Genomic DNA, 24,041 nt, shown 5'->3' on the forward strand with positions numbered 1-24,041 from the left:
TGTGGTGGTCCCGGCCAGTGTACCCCGGTAGGGAAGGGCTCCGTCCCAGGCCTTTTCCGGCTTCCTGGGGGCCGAGGGGCTGCGTCACATTCACCTCCAGGGCCCGCTCTTCTTGCCCAGATGCTTCCCTGTCCCTGCCCCGCGTCCCTTTGGGTAGAGGAGACCCGGAGCTCGAGTCCTGCGGGCTCCCCTCTTGCTGCTGCTCCCCTGCCCAGGACCTTCGTGTTGGAGCAGAGCAGGGAGCGAGGGGAGAGGAGAACGGGCACCCCTCCAGTCCCCTGTCCATCGGGGACAGCCTCTGGGCCCTGCCTGGTGCCGCGTCTCCAGCACAGAGACCCGGCCCAGGAGGCAGTTTCCCCGAGGCCCCGCGCTGGGCTGGAGGGGGCGAGCTGGGGGGGCCGGGCTGGGGGATGCTGAGCTGGTAGGGAGGCCTGCGGACCAAGCCTCCTGCCGCAGCTGCCCCTGCGCCACCTTGCGCCTCCGCCGACGGATGCTGGCACGTCCCTCCTCGTCCCTCCAGATACCTGGTGCCCCTCCCCGGTGTCCCCGCGGTGTCCCCGCCTGCGCAGCCCCTCGGGCGGTGCTCCCTGCACACCTGTCGCTGCACCTGTCACCGTCCCAGCCGCGCGGTCCCTTCTGCAGTTAGTGGGGTGTCAGGTGCGCCCCGGTCGTCGCCGTGATGACCCTCGTCTCCTCACTGCCGCCTGCGCATCCTCCTGGGGCTGTGGCACGAGGGGTGCGATGGCAGGAGCAGGGGTGTTGGCCGGATGCCCGGTGCTGGGCCCTGGCTCCTGAGGCGGCCACCGCCCCGACGTCGCGGGACCTGGTGTAGGTCGCGGCCTGTCCCACGGCCGCAAACACGTTCTTGGCGTAGGTTGGGCCTGGTGCCTTCCTGCTGTCTGCGCTCCAGGTGCCTGCTGTCCCAGGGGGCACCTGCTGTGGGGCCGGGGGCTGCAGCCTTGCACGGGCACACTCGGGGGAGCTGGGGGCGGCCGGGAGCAGGGCCCCCGCCCCGCACGCACCAGCTGGCCACGCTGGGGCAGGTGCCCCCCCCCCGGCCCCACGGCAGGTGCAACCCCCCGGCCCCACGGCAGGTGCACCCCCCTGGCCCCACAGCAGGTGCACCCCCACGGCAGGTGCCCCCACCCCCACCCCCTCGGCAGGTGCCCCCCCGCCCCCCCCCCCCCCCGGCCCCATGGCAGGTGCAGTCCAGCCTCCGGTGCCTTCCCCAGGTCCGTCCGTCCGTCTGTCCCGGTCCCAGGCAGTCTCTGCCCCGCGGCCCGAGGTCCAGTGCTGAGTCCCCAGTGCTGTGACTCGGTGCACTGCTGCCCCCGAACTCCACGGTAACCCGGAGCTCGATATTTTTAATCAATAATTTGATAACTTTATTTTTTCACTGGACAGTCTAGTCCACTGATAGGTTTGGCCTGATTTTCGGTTATCTTTGTGCTTTTCGTCCTGCCTTCTATGTTTCTTTTTCCTCCATTCTTAATTTTTTTTTAATTGGATTTTTCCCCCTCTACCATTTTGGAATTTATATCCATTTACTATTTCTTTTTTTTTCCATTAAACTTCAGAAATTTGAACTTTCATACCTAAAGTTTTGCATTAAAATTTCTTTTTTTTTCTTTCTTTCTTTTTTTTTTTTTTTTTTTTGCATTAAAATTTCTAATTTGCTTCTGCTGGGACCACTTTAAATTCTTAGCTCTAAAAAAAAAAAAAAAATTCTTAGCTCTAGGTTTTTGTTTTCCCATATAGAAAACATAAATTGGGGACACAAATGTTATGGACATTGGCCCGTGGTTATGCAGACTTTTCTTCCCTCTACCTGTCACCAAGGGTAGAAAAAGGCACATCTCGCCTGGGCTGCCTCTCCAAACGTCAGCTGCAGTTGTTTGTTATGCAACCGTCTCTGGCTGGAGTCTCCTCCCTGGGCGGCCTCCCTGACCCTTCCTCCAGTCTGGGCCTGGCTCCCCACCTGTGCGCCCCCGTTTCAGAGGTGCTAAATCACCACCTGCGTGTATTCACTTAACATTGAATTCTTTGCCTTCTGAACATTCTTTGCCTTCTGTTATCTTGGGGTTGCTTTTAGTGCGTGTGTGTTGGGGGGGTGTATTTATTTTCCCATTTGACCAGATGTTTTTAGGTTGACTTTAGTAGAAACATTATCTGGGCTGTGGTCCATACTACTACGAATTAAGGAGTCCAAAGTTAGGCTTCGAGATTGGAGAGCTGGTTGGCACTCACCATAGAAAGGTCTTTTTTTGGGCGGGGTTCACTCTGAAGGATCTGCGGGATCCAGAGCCCCCCCCCCCCCAACCGACAACACAGCTGGAACTCCAGTGATGCTCTATGGCTGCACCAAGATAGAGAAGGGAACCTACCAAGATGAGGGGCAGGAGAAGGCGGGGGAGGGGGCAGGTGACGGTGCAGAGGCCAGAGCCTTAGGGAGGGAGGGGACCACCGTCAGTCCGAGGTGGACCCTGATGCCACCTGGTAGGAGACGCCACGGGAACAGTAAATGCACGTTTTGCCATATTTCCCGAGCGCTCCTTGTGCCCGACCTCTCTAGTTTTCTTCCTGGCTGTGGATTCAAAGCGACCCGCCAGCTGCATGTCGAGGTCCCGTCAAGGACTTGCAGGTACGCGTGACGTCGATCGGGTGTCGTGTCACAGAGCCCGCGAGTGCTGCTTCCCGCCTTCCGACGGCCTCATGGCTTCCCAGGCCTCTTCACTTGTGGAATGTGGCCAAGAGACAATGGTTCTGCGGATTGTCGGGTGTGAACATATTTGTACACTGTGATGGTTTGTACAAACAAATAGCTACATTTTAGGTTTCTCATTTTACCTTAGGAGATCCTGGGACTCGGGATTTAAAGAACTTCTCTCAAGATCCTGCTTGAGGAGTCAGTGTTCGGTTAAAACTTGCATTATCATGTTTTAAGTCAACGCCTTTCTGGGCAAAAAAGAAACTGGACCTGTTAAGAGATTCCCCGCCCCCGTCATAAAATACAAAGCCTTAGGTTGACAGCTGGATTTTTTTTTTTTTTTCAATTCACAATTCCAGGGATATAAAGGCTCATGCAAGGGACAGAAAGCAAAAATGCAATTACTTGGCAAAAAAACATCAGATCAGCTTCTGGAATTGTGAGAGCTCTCTCCAGAAGCACATCTTCAAAATCAGTAAATGATTAAAAGTCCTCTCAAAAACAGGCTCTTTCTAAACTATCCCAAATGAATGCATAAGAAGGATGCAAAAATAGTCTTAAGAAATGCTCAGAACTAAATTTATCTATAATATGCAGAGAAATGAGGCCCAGAATTACAATTCTTTCTTCTTTAGGGAATTTGCCAGAAATTCAGAGTGACTTAGTTCTTTTAAACCCCAAGGGAGACACCTAGAAGTAGGGTTGATGAGACTGTTACACGGGAGCCAGCGGGGCATGGCCAAGCTCTGAGGCCCTGAAGTCTGATGGGCCTGGGGTCAGTGCTTAGCCCTGTGACCCCTCGCCTGTAAGATGGGGTTACCAGACCCGCACGCTGTCAGGTGGGAAAACGAGCCCAGGCACAGGGTGTCTAGCACGGTGCTTTGCCCAGAAGGGCTGACGACATTCTGTGTGTCCTCGTCATCCCATGTGGTTGAGAACAACTGTGCGGGCTGCTTGATCAAATAACTTGCGTAGGTGACAGAATTTCCCATTTATGTGTATCCCAAACAGAAAATAACTGTCATTATTTTCCAGGTAGTGTTTAGTAATCATGGATGTTTGCATCCATGACCGCCTCTCGTCATCTCCCTTACCCAGGTTCTGTAAAAGTCTGAATTGTTGGGCAGCCCAGGTGGCTCAGTGGTTTAAGCGCCTGCCTTCATCCCAGGGCATGATCCTGGAATCCTGGGATCGAGTCCTGCATCGGGGTCCCTCCATGGGGCCTGCTTCTCCCTCTGCCTGTGTCTCTGCCTCTCTCTCTCTCTCTCTCTCTCTCTCTCTGTGTGACTATCATAAATAAATAAAAATTGAAAAAGAAAAACCAGCAAGTTTAAAAAAAGAATAAATAAATAAAATATTTTAAAAGATAAATTTATAAAAAAAAGTTTAAATCATCAAAGGTTTTGAATTTTGGAGATTCCATCATCTTGTGATACAAGGGTAAGAGCCCAGGATCTGGGTAGACCCCAGATTTCAGTAGTCACTACTTCGTACAGATCTGTGACCTTGGGTCATGCACTTACTCACTCTTGACATCTTTTCGGTTTTGTAAAACTAGGGAGTAATAGAGGGTCAAAATCACTAAGGTATGCTTGATGGGATTGGGTTTTCTTCCCTGCTACTCCCATTTTCTGGAATGTCGTATTCTTTCTTTAAGATTTTACTTATTTATTTGACCTAATGAGAGAGAGCGCCAGCAGGGGGAGGGGGAAGGGGAGAGGGAGAAGCAGGCTCCTAGCAGAGCAGGGAGCCCGCGTGAGGCTTGATCCCAGGGCCTGAGGTCATGACCTGAGCCCAAGGCAGGTGCTTAACTGGGGCACCCACGCAGGCACCCTGGAGTGCTGTGTTCTAACGGCCACGTCATTAGAAGGGTGTTTTAAAAATAATGTTTACCTAAGATAGTGAAGGAGAAAAAGTGTCCCTGAAATGAGGAAAGGTCTAATTGCATTCGGTATTTTATGGGGTGGGGGTGGTGCGGTGAGACTCCCATAGGGTCGGTCTTTCCCATTTGGCTTCACACAGATTCAAGTTCTGAAATCTGCCCACAACAATAGTAGAAGTGGCTGGAGCAGAGAGACTGACAGCGTCCTTTGGAGGCAAGGCCCAAGGACCGGAGGTGGGATTCTGAGGAATGCGGGAGTACCTCAAAAGGTTTGAGGCTGCGTGTGTTTGGAGAAGCAGTAGAAATACAATGCAAGGCACAGATGCAAGCTACTTGCATAATTTTAAATTTTCTAGGAGCACATTAAAAACAGTAAGAAGAGGGGCATCTGGGTGGCTCAGTGGTTGAGTGTCTGTTCACTGTGGTTTTTTTTTTTTTTTAAGATTTTATTAATTTATTCATGAGAGACACAGAGAGAGGCAGAGACCCAGGCAGAGGGAGAAGCAGGCTCCATGCAGGGAGCCCGATGTGGGCCTCGATCTTGGGACCCCGGGGTCTTGCCTGACTCAATTTTAGGTCAGACCTTTCCTGACCATCCGTCCTATTTAAATGTGCCATACCCCAGCCCTGGCATTTCTTCTCCTTAACTGCTTTATTTTTCTGACCACATTTATTGTCTTCTCATATGGCATGCAGCATTTTCATATTTAACATCTGTCTCCCCTACAGAGAGTAAGCTTTATGGGGACAGGGATCTCTTCATTTTCTCATTGCTAAGAGCTAGTTCCTAGAACACAGACTGCATTCGGTAAATAGACACTGAACGTCTGAAACAAAATCCACCATAAACAGAAAAGGATCCTTTTTCAAAGGACATTGGGTAGCTAACGATCTGGACGTAGAGGATCAAGCTTGGAAGCTATGGAATGAGAAATGATGCAGCTTCCACTGGAGACGGTCATCACCCTTAGGAGCCACTCACCAGAACTTAGGTCCCTACTCTCCCTGAAAGGTGCATGTGTCTTGGCCTCATACCTCTTCCCTTGCCCAAAATGTATTCCATGAAATGCCTTGGTTTCCCCATTACTTTCATTCAGATGGAAATATCTGTCCCATCTGTGGGGCCCTAAGCTGCAAGGGGACCTGGGAAAGCAAGTCCCAGCCTCCTTTTACCTTGGGAAGGTGGACCCCACGAGCGGGGAGGTTCCCCTGATATTGGAAATACATTAAAAATATGCTGGGCTGACAGAAAATATGATAAATGTCCTTCAGTGGCCCTGAACTCTACTATTAAAAAAAAAAAAAAAAATGGGCAGCCCAGCGGTTTAGCGCTGACTTTGGCCCAGGGTCTGATCCTGGAGACCCAGGATCGAGGCCCACGTGGGGCTCCCTGCATGGAGCCTGCTTCTCCCTCTGCCTGTGTCTCTGTCTCTCTGTCTCTGTCTCTGTCTCTCTCTCTCTCATGAATAAATAAGTAAAATCTTTGAAAAAAAAAAAAATTCCAGGGCATCAGGCCGGCTCAGTCGGGAGAGCTTGCAACTCTTGATCTTGGGGTCATGGGTTTGAGCCCCACGGTGGGTGTAGAGATCACTAAAAAAAAAGAAAAACGAAACAAAAAGCAAAACAACAACAAAAAAACCCCAAACAACAAAAGAACAAGCTTAAAAAAGAATTTCATTAAAAAAAAATTCCATGTCAGGAGGCCTGAATTTAGATAGAAACCTGATGTTTAATCGAGAATTTGCTTGTTTGTAGTTCTTCTATTTTATAAACGATTGCCCAAACTGCCCCAGCGTGGTTGGCGGTCGTTCAGCTGTTGGGCACAGTCACAGGCACATGGTGGCGGAGCGGCGGGGCCGAGCCCCAGGCCCTAGCAAGAGCCCTGTGCCGGGAGGGCGCCTGGGGCTGGGCGGCAGCTTGGGTGCAGAGTTTGCTTCCAACAGCAGCTGGTAAACCGTGTCTTTCCGGGTGTGCTTTCCTCCCCCGGTTTTGTTGGGAGCTTGGTCACCTGCACAGCTGGCGGCTGCACGTCTGATGGGTGACGAGCTGCCCGCCAGCGCGGCCTCTTGGCCAGACGGTGGTGGCGGTGGTGGCCGGCCCGGGACGTGGGAGCAGGTCACCGGGAGGGCGCAGTACCGGCCACCGAGCACCTCCTCTGTCGCCGCCGCCCTATCCCGCCACTGGGTCAGGGCAGCCTGCGGCCCGGCCCAGCTCAACGACATTAGCTTCCAGGGCTCGTCTTGACCCCATTTAACCACTGTCCCCACAAACTTCCTCTTTGTGTTTTTTTTTTTATCGTTTGCAAGTGTGACACAGGAGGGACTCTGCTGCATTATTAGAGGTTTAAGTTTAGAAGTCACTGTCCTGACCGCCCCGTTTAGTGGCTGAAACAACGCGCGGCAGAGGCCACACTGCAGGTTAATGAATAGTGATTTCTGTCCTCTGGCCTCTGCACTTCATTCGCCCCAGCCGCGTGGGGTTAGTAATTGTGTTTTTGACACTTTCTGAATGTTTTGAGCTTTTTAAAACATATTTTTGCTGCTTATTTTTTTATTTCCTCCTTCGTTTAGTTCTTTTCCGTTTACTAAGTTCTTCCATTAGCTCCAGTTCCTTGAACGGTCGGTCTCCTGCCCTTTGTGGTCTCTTTCTAAGTATGAAGAAGAGTGTAAAATGCTTCGGTGGCTTCATTCCTCATTGTAAATAAGCCTGAGCCCCGGTCCATTTTGTTTATCGTTTTATGGGCACAGTTTAGGCCTCAGCCCTCCAAGCGGTGAGGAGACCTTGTTCCATCTTGTTTCCACCTTGTTACAAAGCGAGCTTTGGCTTCTCTTCCCCAAAGTCTGCTCCTTCCTAACCAGGAGACAGGGCAGGGGCTGGATTCTTTTCTTCCTTTCTCAGTTTCTCCGTAGCTGCTGTGTGCAGATGTGGCTTAGCCAAAATACAAGAATTGGCTCAGTTCAACCTTTTTTTTTTTTAATGGCTAAAAAGTAACAGGGTATTCTTAGAACGAGGAAATAGTGCAAAATTTCACAAAAATCAGAGGGAGAGGGAATCCCTGGGTGGCGCAGTGGTTTAGCGCCTGCCTTTGGCCCAGGGCGTGATCCTGGAGTCCTAGGATCGAGTCCCGCGTCGGGCTCCCTGCATGGAACCTGCTTCTCCCTCTGCCTCTGTCTCTGCTTCTTTCTCTCTGTGTCGTTCATGAATAAATAAATAAAATCTTTAAAAAAAAAATCAGAGAGAGAGAGACTGATGCCAGACAGAGGCACTTCCACCAAGCTACCTGAAGACAAGGGCTGTTGGCCGTGTTAGGAGAAGGGGTAGCAGAGCTGGGAGGAACAAAGGAGCATAAGGAAGCATGTCCATGCTACTGAAATATTTGGTGGAAGGTGGGTTCACGAGAGGCTGGGAATAAAAAAAAACAAGACTCTGACCCTGTTTATCTTTTTACCTTCCTATCCCCCTTGAGTAGATATTTGAGGCAAGAAGATAAATACTGGCTCACGTTTATCCCTCTGATTCCCAGCAGCGATGCCGAAGTGGGGAAGTGGCTTCAGACATGGATGGAACTGGCACATGGTCAGGCCAGAGGGGCAGGGCTACGAGGTCACTTATGGAGAAACAGGAGGAGGAATGTTTAAAAAAAAAGAGGGAGGGGGGATCCCTGGGTGGCTCAGCGGTTTAGTGCCTGCCTTCGGCCCAGGGCGTGATCCTGGAGTCCCGGGATCGAGTCCTGCGTCGGGCTCCATGCATGGGGCCTGCTTCTCCCTCTGCCTGGGTCTCTGCCTCTCTCTCTCCTCTGTGTCTTTCATGAAAAAATAAATAAAATGTTAAAAAAAAAATCAGGAGGAGGTGGTGGATGAAGAGATTAAGGGGAATGCTGGAGGCCGAGCATATAGATCCCTAGGAGAGAGGGAAAGGATTCTGGAGGCTGAGTGAGCCTCTGGGGGATGGAGCTCAAAGCTGTGCAACATTTAAGGGGAAATACTTATTTCTCCTAGAAGAGCTGCGTATATGTTTATCAAGAGGGAAGGAGAGCTGATTAGAAAAGAAATAGAAGTGGATTGAGAGCTGTCTCTGTGGGTTGACAGTCGTTAGGGATTTTATAGCCGTAACCGTAGCTCGCTCTCTCTCTGAAGGGGCCTAGGGACTAAAGGAGAGTGAAAACATTTATGTAGTTTCTACGGTTTGCACGTGTTAGTTTGAGAATCTCAACTCCAGAGGCGTAAGCGTGAAGTTTTCCTGTTTTCTACACTTGGTACTTGTCAAACTTCATTGTTTTCAGGTAACAGCCTCCCTGGTTACTAATACTTTAATTCCATGTACTGAGATTTCCTATTCTTTTAAAACATTAATCTCAGGTGTCTGGGTGGCTCAGTCGGTTGAGTGTCCGACTCTTGGTTTTGGCTCAGGTCGTGATTTGGGGGTCATGGGATTGAGCCCCATGTAGGGCTTCATGCTCCGCAGGGAGTCTGCTTCTCTCCCTCTTCTCCCCGCACCCCCCCACCAACTTTGCTCTCTCTCTCAAATAAATAAATCTTTAAAAAAGCATTAATCTCATATGTCATTTAAAAACACGCACACCCCTCCGGGGTAGAGTAGACTGGACCCATGGCTCAAGCTCACTCTCCACACGCCATTCTCTTCCACGTACTTGCTCTTCTGATGGTGGAGTCAGGAGCTCGATCTCAAACGCGTGAATGTGGTAAAGTTGCTGTCCCCTTTCTTTCTTTCTTTCTTTTTTTTTTTATAAATTGTTTATTGGTGTTCAATTTGCCAACTGGGTGACAGGCACTGAGGTGGGCACTTGACGGGATGAGCACTGGGTGTTATTCTATATGTTGCTGTCCCCTTTCTGCAGGTCATTGTGTCTTATCCAGCTACTTGTCAGTGAGGACACATGGGGATTCCCAACAGACCCAACTGAGGAGAACTGCAATCCCAAGCAGCTTCCTATGCTTTGATCGTTCTTTGCAAGATGCGCTGTATCCATCAGCCGACTGCTGGTTGCAGGGCTGAAGTATGTTCACCTGATACATGCATACCTATTGCCTTGTGTTTCGGTGTTCTGCGACAAGTCTACAGGTGTCAGTCTCATTTATTCTCCGCGATCCCAACTTGAGGTCTGCAGGATCAGTCAGGATGCACAGTCTCTGCTCCCTATGCCGTCTTCCCTCAGGGCTTACCATGTCCTCCGTAATTCACGGCACTGGGATAGGCCAGCAAACTTGGCAGTTAAGCAAACATCCAAATGGGGATGGGGTCTTGAAGACACTCCAAAACTTTGCAAGTACCATGGCAGGAGTACAAGTTTTTCAAAATAGAACACAAAAGATACTCTCAGTGAAATAAGTTGGTAGTTTAGACAAATTGATAATTTAACATTAAGAACTTCCTTTCTGGGGATCCCTGGGTGGCGCAGCGGTTTGGCCCAGGCCTGATCCTGGAGTCCCGGGATCGAGTCCCGCGTCGGGCTCCCGGCGTGGAGCCTGCTTCTCCCTCCTCCTGTGTCTCTGTCTCTCTTTCTCTCTCTATGTCTATCATGAATAAATAAGTAAATAAATAAATTAAAAAAAGAGTTAAAAGAACTTCCTTTCTTTCCCTAAAAGATACCACTAAAAAATGGTAAGACGTCTCACCAAGTGGAAGGTGGTATTCATAAAACATATATCCAACAAGAGACCTGTTTCCAGAATACACATATTGGTAAGAATCCTGCAAATCAATACGAAAGGCACAAAGTGAAAGAAAGGTGGGCAGTAAGGGTCTTGAATAGGATATGAAAAGGATATATCCGAATGGCCAGTATGTACTGGAAAAGGTATCCGGCTTCATTTATCACCAAGGAAGTGGAAATTGAGTAGGCTCCATGCCTGCCCGATGTGGGGCTTGAACTCATGACCCTGAGATCAAGAGCCACATGCTTTACTGACTGAGCCAGCCAGGAACCCCTAGGAAGTGGAAATTAAAGCCTTAATTTCGTGCCACTCCATACCTACCGTGAGGTTAAAAAAAAGCTAGCAGCACGTGTCGGTACAGTCGCGAGGGAGCAGGACTCCGACACACTGCGTCGGGAGTGTGTATGTTGGTGCAGCTGCTGTGGGAAACTGCGGTACCCGCTAACGCTGGGGGTCTGCGTGCTGGGGGCGGCCTCTGTCCATGCGACAGCCCCCCACCCCCACCCCGGGCTGCGGTAAGCTGTGGTAAGTGGCTCCAAACTGAAACTACCCAGATGCTGGTCTGCAGTGAAAGGGGTACATTGTGGGATCTTCATGCAGGGGATCTTACGGCAGCGACGACGAACACAGTACGAGTCCCACGAACATAGCCGGTAAGGAAGTGACTCTTTCGCATGAGCCATCTAGGAAGGACTCAGCGCACAGTTCACGCACATCAAGTCCCAGAACAGGGAAGGCCAGTCGACGTGCTCAGGAGCAGGAACCTGCGACCTCGAGGGGCGGGAGGGTGGTGGCTGGAGGAGGAGCTTCTGGTTTCCCCAGCTGTAATGCTTGTAATGCCCGGATTGCTGGCGTCTAAGGACCAGGGCCACATGGTGGCAGATGCGTGTATATAGAAGTTCACCTAGGAAGTTCCCCCCCAACTTACAAAGTGAATTGCAGAAGGGGTTACTCTTGGGGAAGTGAAGATGGATAAGGCAGCTGGGACCCAGGAAGATGGTCGTCATCGGAGAACTCGTTTTTTTTTATTTCTGGATGGAAGCGGCAAAGAGTGTACCTGTCGAATGCAGGTGCGGATACTATATAGTTATTTCACATAACAATTGTGATCGAGGAACAAGAGAAAACCCATCAGAACAAGCAACCTCTGCCTCTCCCCAGTGCACCCCATGCTCACACACACGGATTTGGAGTCAGAGGACCCGTGTCTGATTCCGTGTTCCATCCAGCCCGTCCTGGCCAAGAGGTCTTGGGAAAACCACTCAACAGCTGACAAGTGGACAGGAGGATTAGCTCGGACACCGCATCAGCTTCACTTTTCAGTTTCTTTTTCTTTCTTTCTTTTCTTTCTTCCTTTCTTTCTTTCATAGATTTTATTTATTTTTTCATTAGAGACACAGAGAGAGAGAGAGAGAGGCAGAGACCCAGGCAGAGGGAGAAGCAGGCTCCCTGTGGGGAGCCCAACGCAGGACTCGATCCCGGGTCCCTGGGGTCACGCCCCGGGCGGAAGGCGGTGCTAAACTGCTGAGCCCCCCTGGCTGCCCCTCGTTTGCCTGCATACGCAAAATCTATCTGGGCTGCCCCACCTTGCTTCCGACCGTGCCCGCAGTGCAGCACGCACTGACCCTCTTGTCATGGCCGGAAGGTCTCCCTTGTATCCACGTGTAAGCCACTTCCTTTTTAAGTGCTTAGGTGGGCAAGCTCCCTCCGCCCCCCCATCCTGCATGCAGAAGGCAGCCTGGCACCCACAAATATATGCGCTCAAAATTAGTGCTCTTAGTATCCCTCATGATAGCACCACTCACTTTATCTTGCAATGCACCATCGGAGTCAATTTTCCAAATAAATGGCCAAATTTGTCCCATGATCGGAATCCCTATGTTCCCAAAGTAATAGCCAAGGTGAAACCAAGCTCAATTACAGAAGCAAATTCCTGAAAGGTGTAGGAACTTCTTCAGAGTTCATGGAAAGCCTTGCAGGTGTGGTGCCTGCTAATAATCAAATGACCCTTGGCTCCTTCCGCCTTCTATTTCCAGCTCTCTGACCTAACCATTATCTATATTTAGGCATCTATTTGTATCACAAATCCTTATGAAACTCTGTTTTTTTGAAATGCAATGTCAATGTCATGTCGATCTACATTAAAAAATCTAGGGCCACCCTCTCTTGACCTACATTTCAGGAAACGAAAGACAATGTTGTCATTCAAATCTTTGGAAAGACCTTGTATTTTCTTCCAAAGGATAAAATCCACAGACTTAGAAAGTGAAGTGTGGTGGTTAAAAGCAAGATCCCTGCCTTAGTTTCCTCATCTGTAACTTGGTTAGGCGTCATGAATGAGATACTGCACATAGAGGGTGTGGCAATAAGTAAATAATATTATTACCAATAATACCATTTTAAAGTAAACTGAACCCCAAACATGGGGCTTAAAGTCACAACGCCAGGATCAAGAGTCCCACGCTCTGCGACTGCCCATAACAACATCACTATTTGAAATTATGTGTTTATTTTTAAATTTTCGGTCTCCTCTTATAGAAAATAAGCTCCACGATATTGGAATTTTACCCACTGAGTACACATAGGCAGCTGCTGAGTGTGTCTGAAATGGAGCAGCAAGGCAAAATCTCTTGGGAAGGATGGGATTTCTCAAAGAATTTAGGGTCAAAGGAAATTCTCCTGAGGAAATCTAAAACCGACATTGCCTCAATTTTCAGCACTTGGGGAAATTCTGGACTGTCCAGCAGGACAGGTACGTATATAATGACGATATGGCTTTACACACTAAGACAGCTGCGGTGTTTTCATCCAAGTCCATGGCGACCTTATTATCTGATAGAGCATCATTAGGGTTAAACGAGGTAACACAGCGTGATCCGCTTTATTCCTCAAATTTATTTGGCAAGTCAAGGCTTCTGGAGGTTTTATCAAAATGAATACAGTATCCACGTTAAGAAACCAGGGGCTACTTTAGGAATCCAGAGCACGTAAGTACTGTAGTGAAGGTTAGTGGATATCAACGTAGAATTAGAGCTAAGCTTCTTTGTATTTTATTTTTCTTTGTATTTTATATTACAGAGTTGAATTTCTGTTAAGATCTATTTACAAGGAAGAGATTAAGAACTTTCCTGTAATTCAGACATTTAAGTAATCTTGAGGTTATGAATATTTATGGCACATTTTAAAATGTCCACTTAATTTTTTTAAGAGAAGGAAGGGAAATAAGTGGTGAGTTTATTTTTAATATTTTTAAAGATTAAACAAATTTATTTATTCATGAGACAGAGAGAGGCAGACGTATAGGGAGAGGGAGGACCAGGTTCCCTCCAGGGAGCCAGATGCAGGACTTGAACCGTGGACCCTGGGATTGTTAACCACTGAAATGCTCAACCACTGAGCCACCCAGGTGCCCCTTATTTTATTTTTTATTTTTATTTATTTATTTAATAAATTTATTTATTTATTCATGAGAGATAGAGAGAGAGAGAGGGGCAGACTCCATGCAGGGAGCCCGATGTGGGACTCGATCCCAGGACTTCAGGATCATGCTGTGGGCCGAAGGCAGGCACCAAACGGCTGAGCCACCCAGGGATCCCCTATTTTATTTTCTAAAAGAGATTTTATTTATTTGAGAGAGAGGGAGAGAGAGCGCTGCAGAACAGGGGGGAGCAGCAGAGGGGCAGGGCTGCAGGTGGGGCTCCACCCCAACCACGCAGAGATCAGGACTTCAGCTGAAATCCAGAGGGAGACGCTTAGCTGACTCAGCCACCCAGGTGCCCTGACCATTTAGTATTTTAACCTGTGTTATTCGTAGAGGTTAAATTTGTTTACCATTCTTATAATTTCATCACTATGACGTCACTAACCTGGTGATCTCCATCAGCATAAAAGACTGTTGACTCAAAATTAGGAGCATGCTAATTTATTTCCTTCTGAAATAGCTATTGTGTAGTGGCACAGTTAAGCTGCTCAGATTTATTTCAAAACAAGCCACCGGGTTGGCCTGGGGGGCTCGGTTGGTTGCGCGTCTGCCTTCGGCTCAGGGGTGATCCCGGGGTCCTGGGGTCGAGCCCCGTGTCAGGCTTCCTGCTCTGCAGGGCATCTGCTTCTCCCTCGACCCTTCCCCTTCACATGTGCTCGATCTCTCAAATAAATAAATAAAATCTTAAAAAAAAAAAAAAAAAGAAAAAAGGAAAAACAAAAACCCACCATGCATTCCGCTGAGTGTATTTACCCCTTTGGGAGCAGCGATGGATATAGCCTGAGATTCCAGCATCCGGATGCTTATTTTTTATTCTGAGGGGCAGAAAATCCAAGGATAAATACATGGATGATTTCAAACAGTGATAAGCGTTATCGGAGAGCAGCACCACCACCAGCGTGCGGCGCACAGCCAGGCAGGTCCGGGTTGCGCTGCCGCCTGCCTGCGCTCAGCCCCCTGTGAGCCCCAGGACCCCGGGCCCCCGCCCAATGCAGACCCTGGGCACCAGACCCCTTCCTCCCCACTTTCTTCCCAACTTCCTCCCCACCTTCCTCCCCATCCTTCCTCCCACCTTCCTCCCCATCCTTCCTCCCACCTTCCTCCCCATCCTTCCTCTCCCTCCTTCCTCCCCACCGTCCTCCCCACCTTCTTCCCACCTTCCTCCCCATCCTTCCTCCCACCTTCCTCCCCATCCTTCCTCCCCATCCTTCCTCTCCCTCCTTCCTCCCACCTTCCTCCCCATCCTTCCTCTCCTTCCTTCCTCCCACCGTCCTCCCCAACTTCCTCCCCATCCTTCCTCCCACCTTCCTCCCCATCCTTCCTCTCCTTCCTTCCTCCCACCGTCCTCCCCAACTTCCTCCCCACCTTCCTCCCACCTTCCTCCCCACCTTCCTCCCCACCTTCCTCCCACCTTCCTCCCCACCTTTCCTCCCCATCCTTCCTCTCCCTCCTTCCTCCCCACCTTCTTCCCACCTTCCTCCCACCTTCCTCCCCATCCTTCCTCTCCTTCCTTCCTTCCCACCGTCCTCCCCACCTTCCTCCCACCTTCCTCCCACCTTCCTCCCCATCCTTCCTCCCACCTTCCTCCCCATCCTTCCTCCCACCTTCCTCCCCATCCTTCCTCCCACTTTCCTCCCCACCTTCCTCCCCACCTTCCTCCCACCTTCCTCCCCATCCTTCCTCCCACCTTCCTCCCCACCTTCCTCCCACCTTCCTCCCCATCCTTCCTCCCACTTTCCTCCCCACCTTCCTCCCACCTTCCTCCCACCTTCCTCCCCACCTTCCTCCCACCTTCCTCCCCATCCTTCCTCCCCATCCTTCCTCCCCATTTTCCTCCCCATCCTTCCTCCCCATCTTCCTCCCCATCCTTCCTCCCACCTTCCTCCCACCTCTCGCAGGGGGGCTCAGCAAGCAGCCAGGAGGCGGCAGACGCGGGGAGAAGCTGTCCCTTCCCCCAGAGCTTCCGGCTGCCCAGGTGCGAACAGCCTGGAGGACGAATTCCCAGCGACGCGCAGAGCTACAGGTGCGGGGCTCAGACGAGAGGGCGGAACCAAGCCGGGCTGGCCCCGCCCCCGCTCTGGCCCCGCCCCGTCATCGGCCCCGCCCCGCGGAGACCCGGCCGCTCGAGTCGCGCTCCGCGTCCCTGCGTCACTTCCGCCGACTGCGCGCCGGCGCCCATAAACGGAGTTATTGCTTCCGGGTCGCGGAGGCCGCCCGCGGCGGCGCAGGCGAGAGCGTCGGTGGGCGCCGGTCTATGGAGTCCGCGGGGCCGCGCGGGTCGCGGAGGCAGGAGGCGGCGTCCGGCTGGGGGCCCGCGGGCCGCGACGATGTTGCCGGGCTTGGCCGCCGCCGCCGCGGCCCGCGGCTGTAGCTGGTCGTCCGTGTGCCGGCTCCGTCTGCGCGGCTGCCGCGAACGCCCGGGTGAGTGTCCGCGCGTCGGCCGCTCCCGCCGCCCTCCCCGACCCCGGAACCCCGGCGAGCCCCGGGCGGGCGGCGTCCTGAGCGGCCGCCGAGGGGCCGAGGGGCCGAGGGACGCAGCGTGCGCGGCGCGGGGCCCTCCCTCCGGCCTCACTGAGCGGCTCCCGGTGCCGGGCCCCCGCCCCCCTCTCTTCCCCTTCGCGGACCGCCCGGCCCCGGTTCCCGTATTCCCAGCTTCCTTAAGTTTCCTAAAAAGATGGAGAGAGGGAGGGAGGGATGGATGGGAGGAAGGAAGGGTTGGGATAGAGGGACGGAGGGTTGGGAGGGAGGGAGGGAGGGAGGGGAGGATGGGATGGAGGGAGGGAGGGAGGGAAGGAGGGAGGAATGGGGGTAGGGAGGGAGGGAAGGAGGGAGGGAGGGAGAGATGGGATGGGATGGGAGGGATGGAGGGATGGGACACCACTCACCGTTTATGAATCATCCTTAAGTATGAGGACGTGACGCTCCGAGAGCCCCTGAGTGACCCTGGCTTTGGGTCCTGCAGCCGCAGAGCTAACTTCAGTTCCACGAACAGTCTTTTAGGTGAAAACCTGTGTCCCGGAGCTGTAACCCCAAAAATGGTGCTTGATGAGGGTTTTTATCCCTCTCCTTCACTACTTTTTTTTTTTTTTTTAATGATCTTACTTATTTGTTAACAAGACACGAAGAGAGAGGCAAAGACCCAGGCAGAGGGAGGAGCAGGCTCCCTGCAGGGAGCCCGATGTGGGACTCCATCCCGGGACCCTGGGTCATGCCCTGGGCTGAAGGCAGGCACTCAACCGCTGAGCCACCCAGGGATCCCCCACTACTGTGTTTTTTTTGTTTTTGTTTTTTTTTTTTTTGGACTCAAATTTAAGTTGCCCCACGGTTTCCAAAATAGCCTTGAGCCTGTTTCCAGCGGGCTTACCTACGTTAATGCTGTAGCTCAGCATCCTGCAGTTTGACTCGTGGAGAACCGAGGGAAGAACACAGAACCAAATCCACCCCTGGTCTAATTCCTCAGATTCTTGAGCATGCAGACTCTGTACAGGAATGTTTCCCAGAAACTCACGTTTGAAAAAAAAAAATCGGTAGCGTGTTTGTGGCCTGGCGTTAGAAGTTAGAGCTTGTAGTCCCAGACCTTCAGGTGTACAGGTAACGTAAGCCACAGCGATGCCTGTGCTGTGCAGACGATTCGGAATATATTAGTATCTTTAATTTGCAGTAAATGTAAAGATTGGCTCTTAAAATTTCAGCAGGGTTACTTTTAACATCGTGTTCTGGGGGCTTTTTAGTGGGGACAGAAAAGTTGACTTTTTCTGTATTGGTAGTATAGCTGGTTCTCTTAGGAGCAAAATGAATCTTCTGATTATACCGTACTCCAGAATCCCCAAGTAAACCTTCTAGTGTAGTTGATTCGATTGACCAAGCAATTTTGGCATTTTACACTTAAATTAGGTGTATTGGCTAAGCTGCCTTCTAAGTTGGTAGAAGGGACTTGAAGTAGTGAAATTTGTAATTCCTGTTCTCTGTAGCTGTCCTCATGCTGAAAATTAAGTGCTCTTTGTGTTGCTCTTCTGTGAACCACAGATAGTAAGTACCTATTGCTTCAGTCAGAATGACTTTGCAGAGTTCTTTGGAATGTTTATCAGAAAATTAAAAACGTGTTTTCACACTGAGCAGATAGTAGGTTTTAAAAATAACCTTCTTTGTGAAAGTTTAGTTCCAATAATAACTGAAACGTTTTTTTTTTTTAAATTTTTATTTATTTATGATATAGAGAGAGAGAGGCAGAGAGAGAGAGGCAGAGACACACAGGCAGAGGGAGAAGCAGGCTCCATGCACCAGGAGCCCGATGTGGGATTTGATCCCGGGTCTCCAGGATCACACCCTGGGCCAAAGGCAGGCGCCAAACTGCTGCGCCACCCAGGGATCCCCCCGAAACAGTTTTTATTTTTATTTTTTATTTTATTTATTTATTTATTTTTTTCTGAAACAGTTATTAAAAGGGCGGTCATCGTGCTCACTTCCGCAGCACATATGCTAAAAGGGCGGTCATTATGGTAAAATTTAAAAAAACATTTAGAAAAATGGTACTATTTAAATCAAACGCATGTAAGAAAGAAGAAAAGGACATTTGAAGAACTTTGGGGAAAAAAAATCTAAAAACATGTTTTTCTTTGTCAAGAAATAAAATTTATGCTTCTAAAATTCCTGTATTCTAAAATACCACCGGGGGTGGGTAAAATTACAAAGAATAAGCAGAGAAGGAAACCTTAAGGGAAAGAATTGCTTTATCTGCGTACTTAAAAATAAGAAATGCCTATACACCGAAAGCTCAGTTTAAAGGTAAAAAGGAAAATCGTGTTCTAGAGCCACACTATCCAGAAGTAAGATAAGGTGACCCATGTATATATAATCTTGAGTTGTCTGACAGCCATATGTGAAACAGTCAAAACAGATAGTTGATTTTAATGTTTTATTCAATAAATTCAAAATACTACATAATCAAAAATTGAGATACTTGCATTATCTTTTTGTACTAAATCTTCGAAGTCTGTGTATTTTACACTTAGCACTTTTTAATAGCCACATTTCAAGTGTTCAGTGAACAGTGACTCCCGTATTGAACAGTGCAGTTATGAAGTTAGTATCCCTAATTTATGAAGAATTTTTACAAACCACTGTATCTTCCAGTAAAAAAAAAAGTGGGTGAAGGAAATGAATGAATTCATAAAGGAGTTCAGGTGGCCAATGAAAATGTAAAAATGTACCATACTTATCAATATGCATAGAAATACAAGTTTAAGGATTTGCTACTCATTGCCTGTCTCACAGGGGCTAAGTTTTTCATGATACCTCCTGCTGAGGGTGCAGGAAAGCAGGAACTCTTGCTATTGATTGGGACATACAGTGTTTTGGAGGTCAGTTATTCTTTTATGAAAAGAAATTCAAAGGTTTATACTTTCTGACCAGTGATTGTACTTTTTTTTTTTTTTTTTAAGATTTTATTTATTTGAGTGAGAGCCTGTCAGCAGTGGTGTGGGGGAGGGAGAGGAGCAAAGGGAGAGGGAGAAGCAGAACTGCCTGCAGAGCCCTAGGTGGGGCTCAGCCCCAGGACCCTGGGAGCAGAAGGCAGACTCTTTAACAGACTAAACTACCCAGGTCCCCCCCATCCACCCCCACCCCGTGATTCTATTTAAAGTTCTATAAAGAAATAATCAGGTATTACAATGTGTGCACAAGTTCATTCTTAGTAGTAATGAATTGATAACATAGTCATGCAGAGTTGGAAATGGAAATATGTTGCCTTTATTATGAGTTGGTGATATATGTCATATTAAAAAAATCAATTTAGAAGAATAGTGACATGGGAAAATTCCATTATAAGGTAAAACTAGAAACAAAGCACAGTAAGAATATATACTGTGATAGTAACTAAGTTTCTCTAGAAAATTAACTTTGTGTTTTTCAGTTGATCTATGATAAACAATCCTTTTAAATGATGAAAATGTGACTTAGTTTCTATAGTAAATACTTCCTTTTTAAGTTCCTCTGATTTTTGCATAGAGCACTTATTTTTCATATATTTATGCCTTACCTCATTTGGCAAAAACTTGAAATGGAAGGATGCTCCTTTAAGTATAGCATACCAAATTAACAGATGCATGCTTTTGCTTAAATCTGAGGTTAATAGAAGTGTACTTTTAAGTAAAAAGAAACTAAATTTTTGTATTTTTATTCTTGTCTCTAATTTGAGAATTTTGTTTTGTTGTGCCCCCCCCACCCCCCATAACTAGCAATAAAAGGTCATTCTGACAGGCAGATAACGTGGTTCTATGTAGTTCAAGTTAATGACAGGATTTTTAACCACAAAAGGATCCTGACCATACCATGTGCTTCATAACTTTTCAGCAAGGAGGTGCTAGACATTGTTGTTGGTGCTGTGGTGCTGAACAAGACAGACCATATCCGTGTTTTTTGGGCAGACGCTAGGAATGAGAAAACCTGTCTAAGTGCTGTAAGAGTAGTAAATAGGGGGATGGGTTAGAAAGTAACTAGCAGAGGCCATTTTATTAGATATACTGAGGAGCAGTGACTGACTCAAGGCTTGAAAAATTAAAATGAGCAAGCCAGGTAGAGCAAGTAGGAACCCTAAAAATCAGACTAGTAGTATTCAGGAGCAGAAGAGAAAACTGCTGTGGCTGGGGTAAGGGGAGTGTAGGGTATGAGGTGAAGTTTGAGAGGCATCGCAGCCCTTTAGGTCATAGGGTTAAAAAAGGGGCAATATTTTTAAAATACCAGTCTGACTATATGGAGAATGGATTGGAACGGAGAGAGTGAATTGGAGACCTTGGGAGTTATCTAGGCAAACAAGACTGTTGCTAGGCCCTGGTTGCAATGAAGATGGAGAGAAGTAGATGGCTTTGAGGTATGTTTTGTGATATAAATTATATAATACAGGTATTTAGGACAGTGGCACTTGGTAAACCCTGCGTGTATTAGATACTGTTTTTACTTTTTTAAGCAAATATTAACAAGAATTAAGTGCAGTAGAGATGTATACCAAGAGGCAGTGCAGGAAGTTGCCAGGATCTCATATTTCTTACTAAAAAACAACAAAAAAAACCCTTCTCTGCTGCTTAGTCTGTTCTCAGCAGGAGTCCTGTTGGCTGGACTTCCTGATGAAGGTCACACTTTCCCTTGGTAGATGATTAGGCACAAAAGGTTTCTCTGCATCTTTGGCTAGCCAAAGCATTAAGGTAGACTAGATAGTGTTAGTAGTAATAGTGGAAGTAATTTGGCAATGACTACATTCTTCGTTTTGAAAAATTTAGGCCTTTTTTTTTTAAATACAGAAAAGTATAAATTATGGAGTAAAAATTAAGCATAATCTAGATATTTCACCAGCCACATTTTTTTTAAAGTAGGCTCTATATACAACGTGGGGTTCAAACTCAGAACCCCCAGATGAAGGGTCACATGCCCTACTAAGCCAGCCACCTACTCTCATTAGTCACATTTTAATAGTTGAAATCCTGTTACGTTATTTTGTCTCTTGGTTTTTTTTTGATGCAACATTACAGATTTTTTTTCAAATCCCACGTTCTTAAAAGATTTAAACGTATACACAGTGAAGCTATAGGGACCTTTGGGGCACCTGGGTGTCTTAGTCGGTTGAGCATCTGCCTTCGGCTCAGGTCATGAACCCGGGGTCCTGGGATCAAATCCCAAGTTTGCTTCTCCCTGTCCCTTTGCTTGCCTCTCCTCCTGCTTGTGCTCTATTTTTTAAATAAATAAATAAAATCTTAAAAAACATATATAAGGACCTCTCATAAGTTAATTATTTTTCTATTAGGAAACATGTAAGTTGTTGCCAGTTTTTGCCATGATAAATATTGCCTGGAAGAACAGCTTTTGTGTTTTATATTACTGTGTATTTAATGGGCCCAGCAAGCTTCTGGTGTGCTACTCTGCTTACTATTGTGTATCTTAAGTTAGCAATAATGTCTTACAAAATTAAGTATAACAATGATTTAGTTTTTTGATATGTCAGTGCTTTAGGAATTTGGAGGAGAAACTACTGAAAAAGTGTCAACTAAAGAGACTGATCTCTAGAAGACTCAGGCTACGAAATTGACTCTCTAGTCCTTAAATTAGACAGTAAGGAAACAGTACAAACTGCAAGAAATCTGTTTGTTTTTAGTTATGATTATTGTAGAAGCAACATACACAGTAGACAGAATTGTAAGTTTGCAGGAGACAAAAAGTTTGTTGTAATCTGAAAAAGAAAGCCAAATTTCCTCTGAAAGCCGAGTAAGTGGTAGGTGAAATAAAAGCAGAGAAGAATGATTGTTGTAACTAGACAGACAAAAGTCTCTCCCAGTCTTGGTGAAGAAATAGCTCTTCTAGGGGCCCCCGGGTGGCTCAGGGGTTGAGCATCTGCCTTCGGCTAAGGGCGTGATCCTGGAGACCCGGGATTGAGTTCCCCATCAGCTTCCCTTCAAGGAGCCTGCTTCTCCCTCTGCCTGTGTCTCTGCCTCTCTCTGTGTCTTTCATGAATAAATAAATAAAATCATAAAAAAAAAATAGCTCTCATATATACAGCAATGAGAAGTCTTTGTCCAAGCCCATAGAATGGTGAGCACTGACCTCTCAAAGATTAATCTTACATAGGCAGTTTTTTATTTCAGATGTCCCTTTGAAGAAAGGGTATTAATGGTGGTAATATTTTTTTACTGTGTTTCTGCCTTCTAGAATTAACTCATGAATTCAATAATTTTTTTAAAGCTAGTTGTTTCTTGGGGGTGCCTGAGTAGCTCAGTTGGTTAAGCGTCTGCCTTCAGCTCTGGTCATGATCCCAGAGCCCTGGGATTGAGTCCTGAGTCTGGCTTCCTGCTCAGCAAGAAGCCTGCTTCTCCCTCCTCCTGCTGCTCTCCTTGCTTGTGCTCACTCTCTCTGTCAAATAAATGAATAAAAATCTTTAAAAATAGTTGTTTCCTTTTTTAAAATAGTTGTGTTTCTATTGTTGTGTGTTAGGTATTTGTTTTACTGAATCAAATGTGGTCCCATTTGTTTTTTGGAGTATAAAATATTAGAGATGGTATTTTTCAAGTTTTGTACAGTTTTTGATCTTGCATTAATGCCAAGTGTGTACTTTTAAAGTTGCTGATAGCTGAAATTCTACTGAGTTAAAAATTAAGTAAGGACTTTCCAGAACAGCTAGCAAGGAAGCTATCAAAGATTATTATTTGTTTTTTTATGTAGGTTCTATGCCCAGCATGGGGCTTAAACTCAGGAGCCTGAGATCATGAGTTGCTAGCCATACCAACTGAGCCAGCCAGGCCCTCCAGAACTTGTCACTGCTTTAATAAGTAGTGATGTTCTAATAAAAAGAATCAGAATTTAGATAAAACCTTTACATCCATTTGATTTATAGAACATATATAAGAAAGAACAGGTTAAACAATACAATGGGAAATAAGTCAGCAGAATTCAGACTTTAAAAAAAAAAAAAAGACATCGTGGGGCACCGGGGTCGCTCAGTCAGTGTCTGACTCTTGATCTTAGTTTGGGTCTTGATCTCAGGGTTTTGGGTTCAGGCCCTGCAGTGGGCTCTGCACTGGGCATGGAGCCTACTTAAAAACAAACAAACAAAACAAACAAACAAAAACCATCCTGTGGCTTAAAAGAGACTTAAAAGACCTCTCAGTCAACAATAGTATGTGGATCTTACTAGGATCTGTTCACACAAATACAGATTATAACACTTCTAACAGTTGGAAATTGAGGATATTTGATGATACTAAGGTATTGTGTATTTTTTTGTAATGGTGGTTTGGCTATGTTTTTAAAAGTTCTTGTCTCAGACTACATACTGAAATACTTGTGAATTATTTTATATCTTTTTTTTTTTTTTTGAGATTTTATTTATTTATTCATGAGAGACGCAGAGACACAGGCAGAGGGAGAAGCAGAGGCTCCATGCACGGAGCCTGACGTGGAACTTGATCCCGGGTCTCCAGGATCAGGCACTGGGCTGAAGGTGGCGCTAAACCGCTGAGCCACTCGGGCTGCCCAATTATTTTATATCTGAGATTTGCATCAAATTAACATGGAGGCAAAGAGGTATTGGTGCAGGTAGAGATAAGACTAGGTTCACCATGAGTTGATAATTGTTAAAGGTGGACAATGACCTGGACATTTATTGTATTGTTTTTTCTACCTTTGCATATGTTTGAAACTTTCTGTAATGCTTGAAAAACTAAGGAGAACTTTGAAAAAAAATCTAGCATCAAGTCATGGAAATATTGTCATCTTCTGAGGAAGGATTTTTATACGTGGAATAATCCCTCTTGA

The 24,041-nt window shown here is 47.4% G+C and overlaps 2 protein-coding genes and 1 long non-coding RNA gene across 6 annotated transcripts in view; 2 read left to right on the forward strand and 1 right to left on the reverse strand.

Moving 5' to 3' along the window:
• TMEM33 (transmembrane protein 33) overlaps positions 1-9,644 on the forward strand; it is a 38,011-nt gene extending 28,367 nt beyond the window's left edge. Inside the window, exon 8 of the mRNA XM_072774838.1 lies at positions 9,448-9,644. Coding sequence (XP_072630939.1) covers positions 9,448-9,550 — 103 coding nt within the window. The 3' untranslated portion in view covers positions 9,551-9,644. The remainder of the gene's footprint in view (positions 1-9,447) is intronic.
• Positions 9,645-13,741: 4,097 nt separating this feature from the next.
• Positions 13,742-15,782, reverse strand: LOC140603450 (uncharacterized). The gene is made up of 3 exons (XR_012006433.1): positions 15,635-15,782; positions 14,499-14,560; positions 13,742-14,406 (listed from the first exon to the last, which is right to left on the reverse strand). It is a non-coding gene; the product is annotated as an uncharacterized lncRNA (long non-coding RNA).
• A 212-nt stretch (positions 15,783-15,994) lies between these two features.
• SLC30A9 (solute carrier family 30 member 9) overlaps positions 15,995-24,041 on the forward strand; it is a 79,737-nt gene continuing 71,690 nt past the window's right edge. For 2 of the 4 annotated variants that reach the window (XM_072774840.1, XM_072774842.1), the window contains exon 1: positions 15,996-16,166. In XM_072774840.1, coding sequence (XP_072630941.1) covers positions 16,073-16,166 — 94 coding nt within the window. In that variant the 5' untranslated portion in view covers positions 15,996-16,072. Of the gene's footprint in view, positions 16,167-24,041 lie in introns of all 4 variants that reach the window. The other 2 variants (XM_072774841.1, XM_072774839.1) reach the window with 2 other exon arrangements.

This window comes from Canis lupus, chromosome 14 (genome assembly GCF_048164855.1).
Source record: "Canis lupus baileyi chromosome 14, mCanLup2.hap1, whole genome shotgun sequence".
In the NCBI taxonomy this organism is placed as follows: Eukaryota; Metazoa; Chordata; class Mammalia; order Carnivora; family Canidae; genus Canis; species Canis lupus.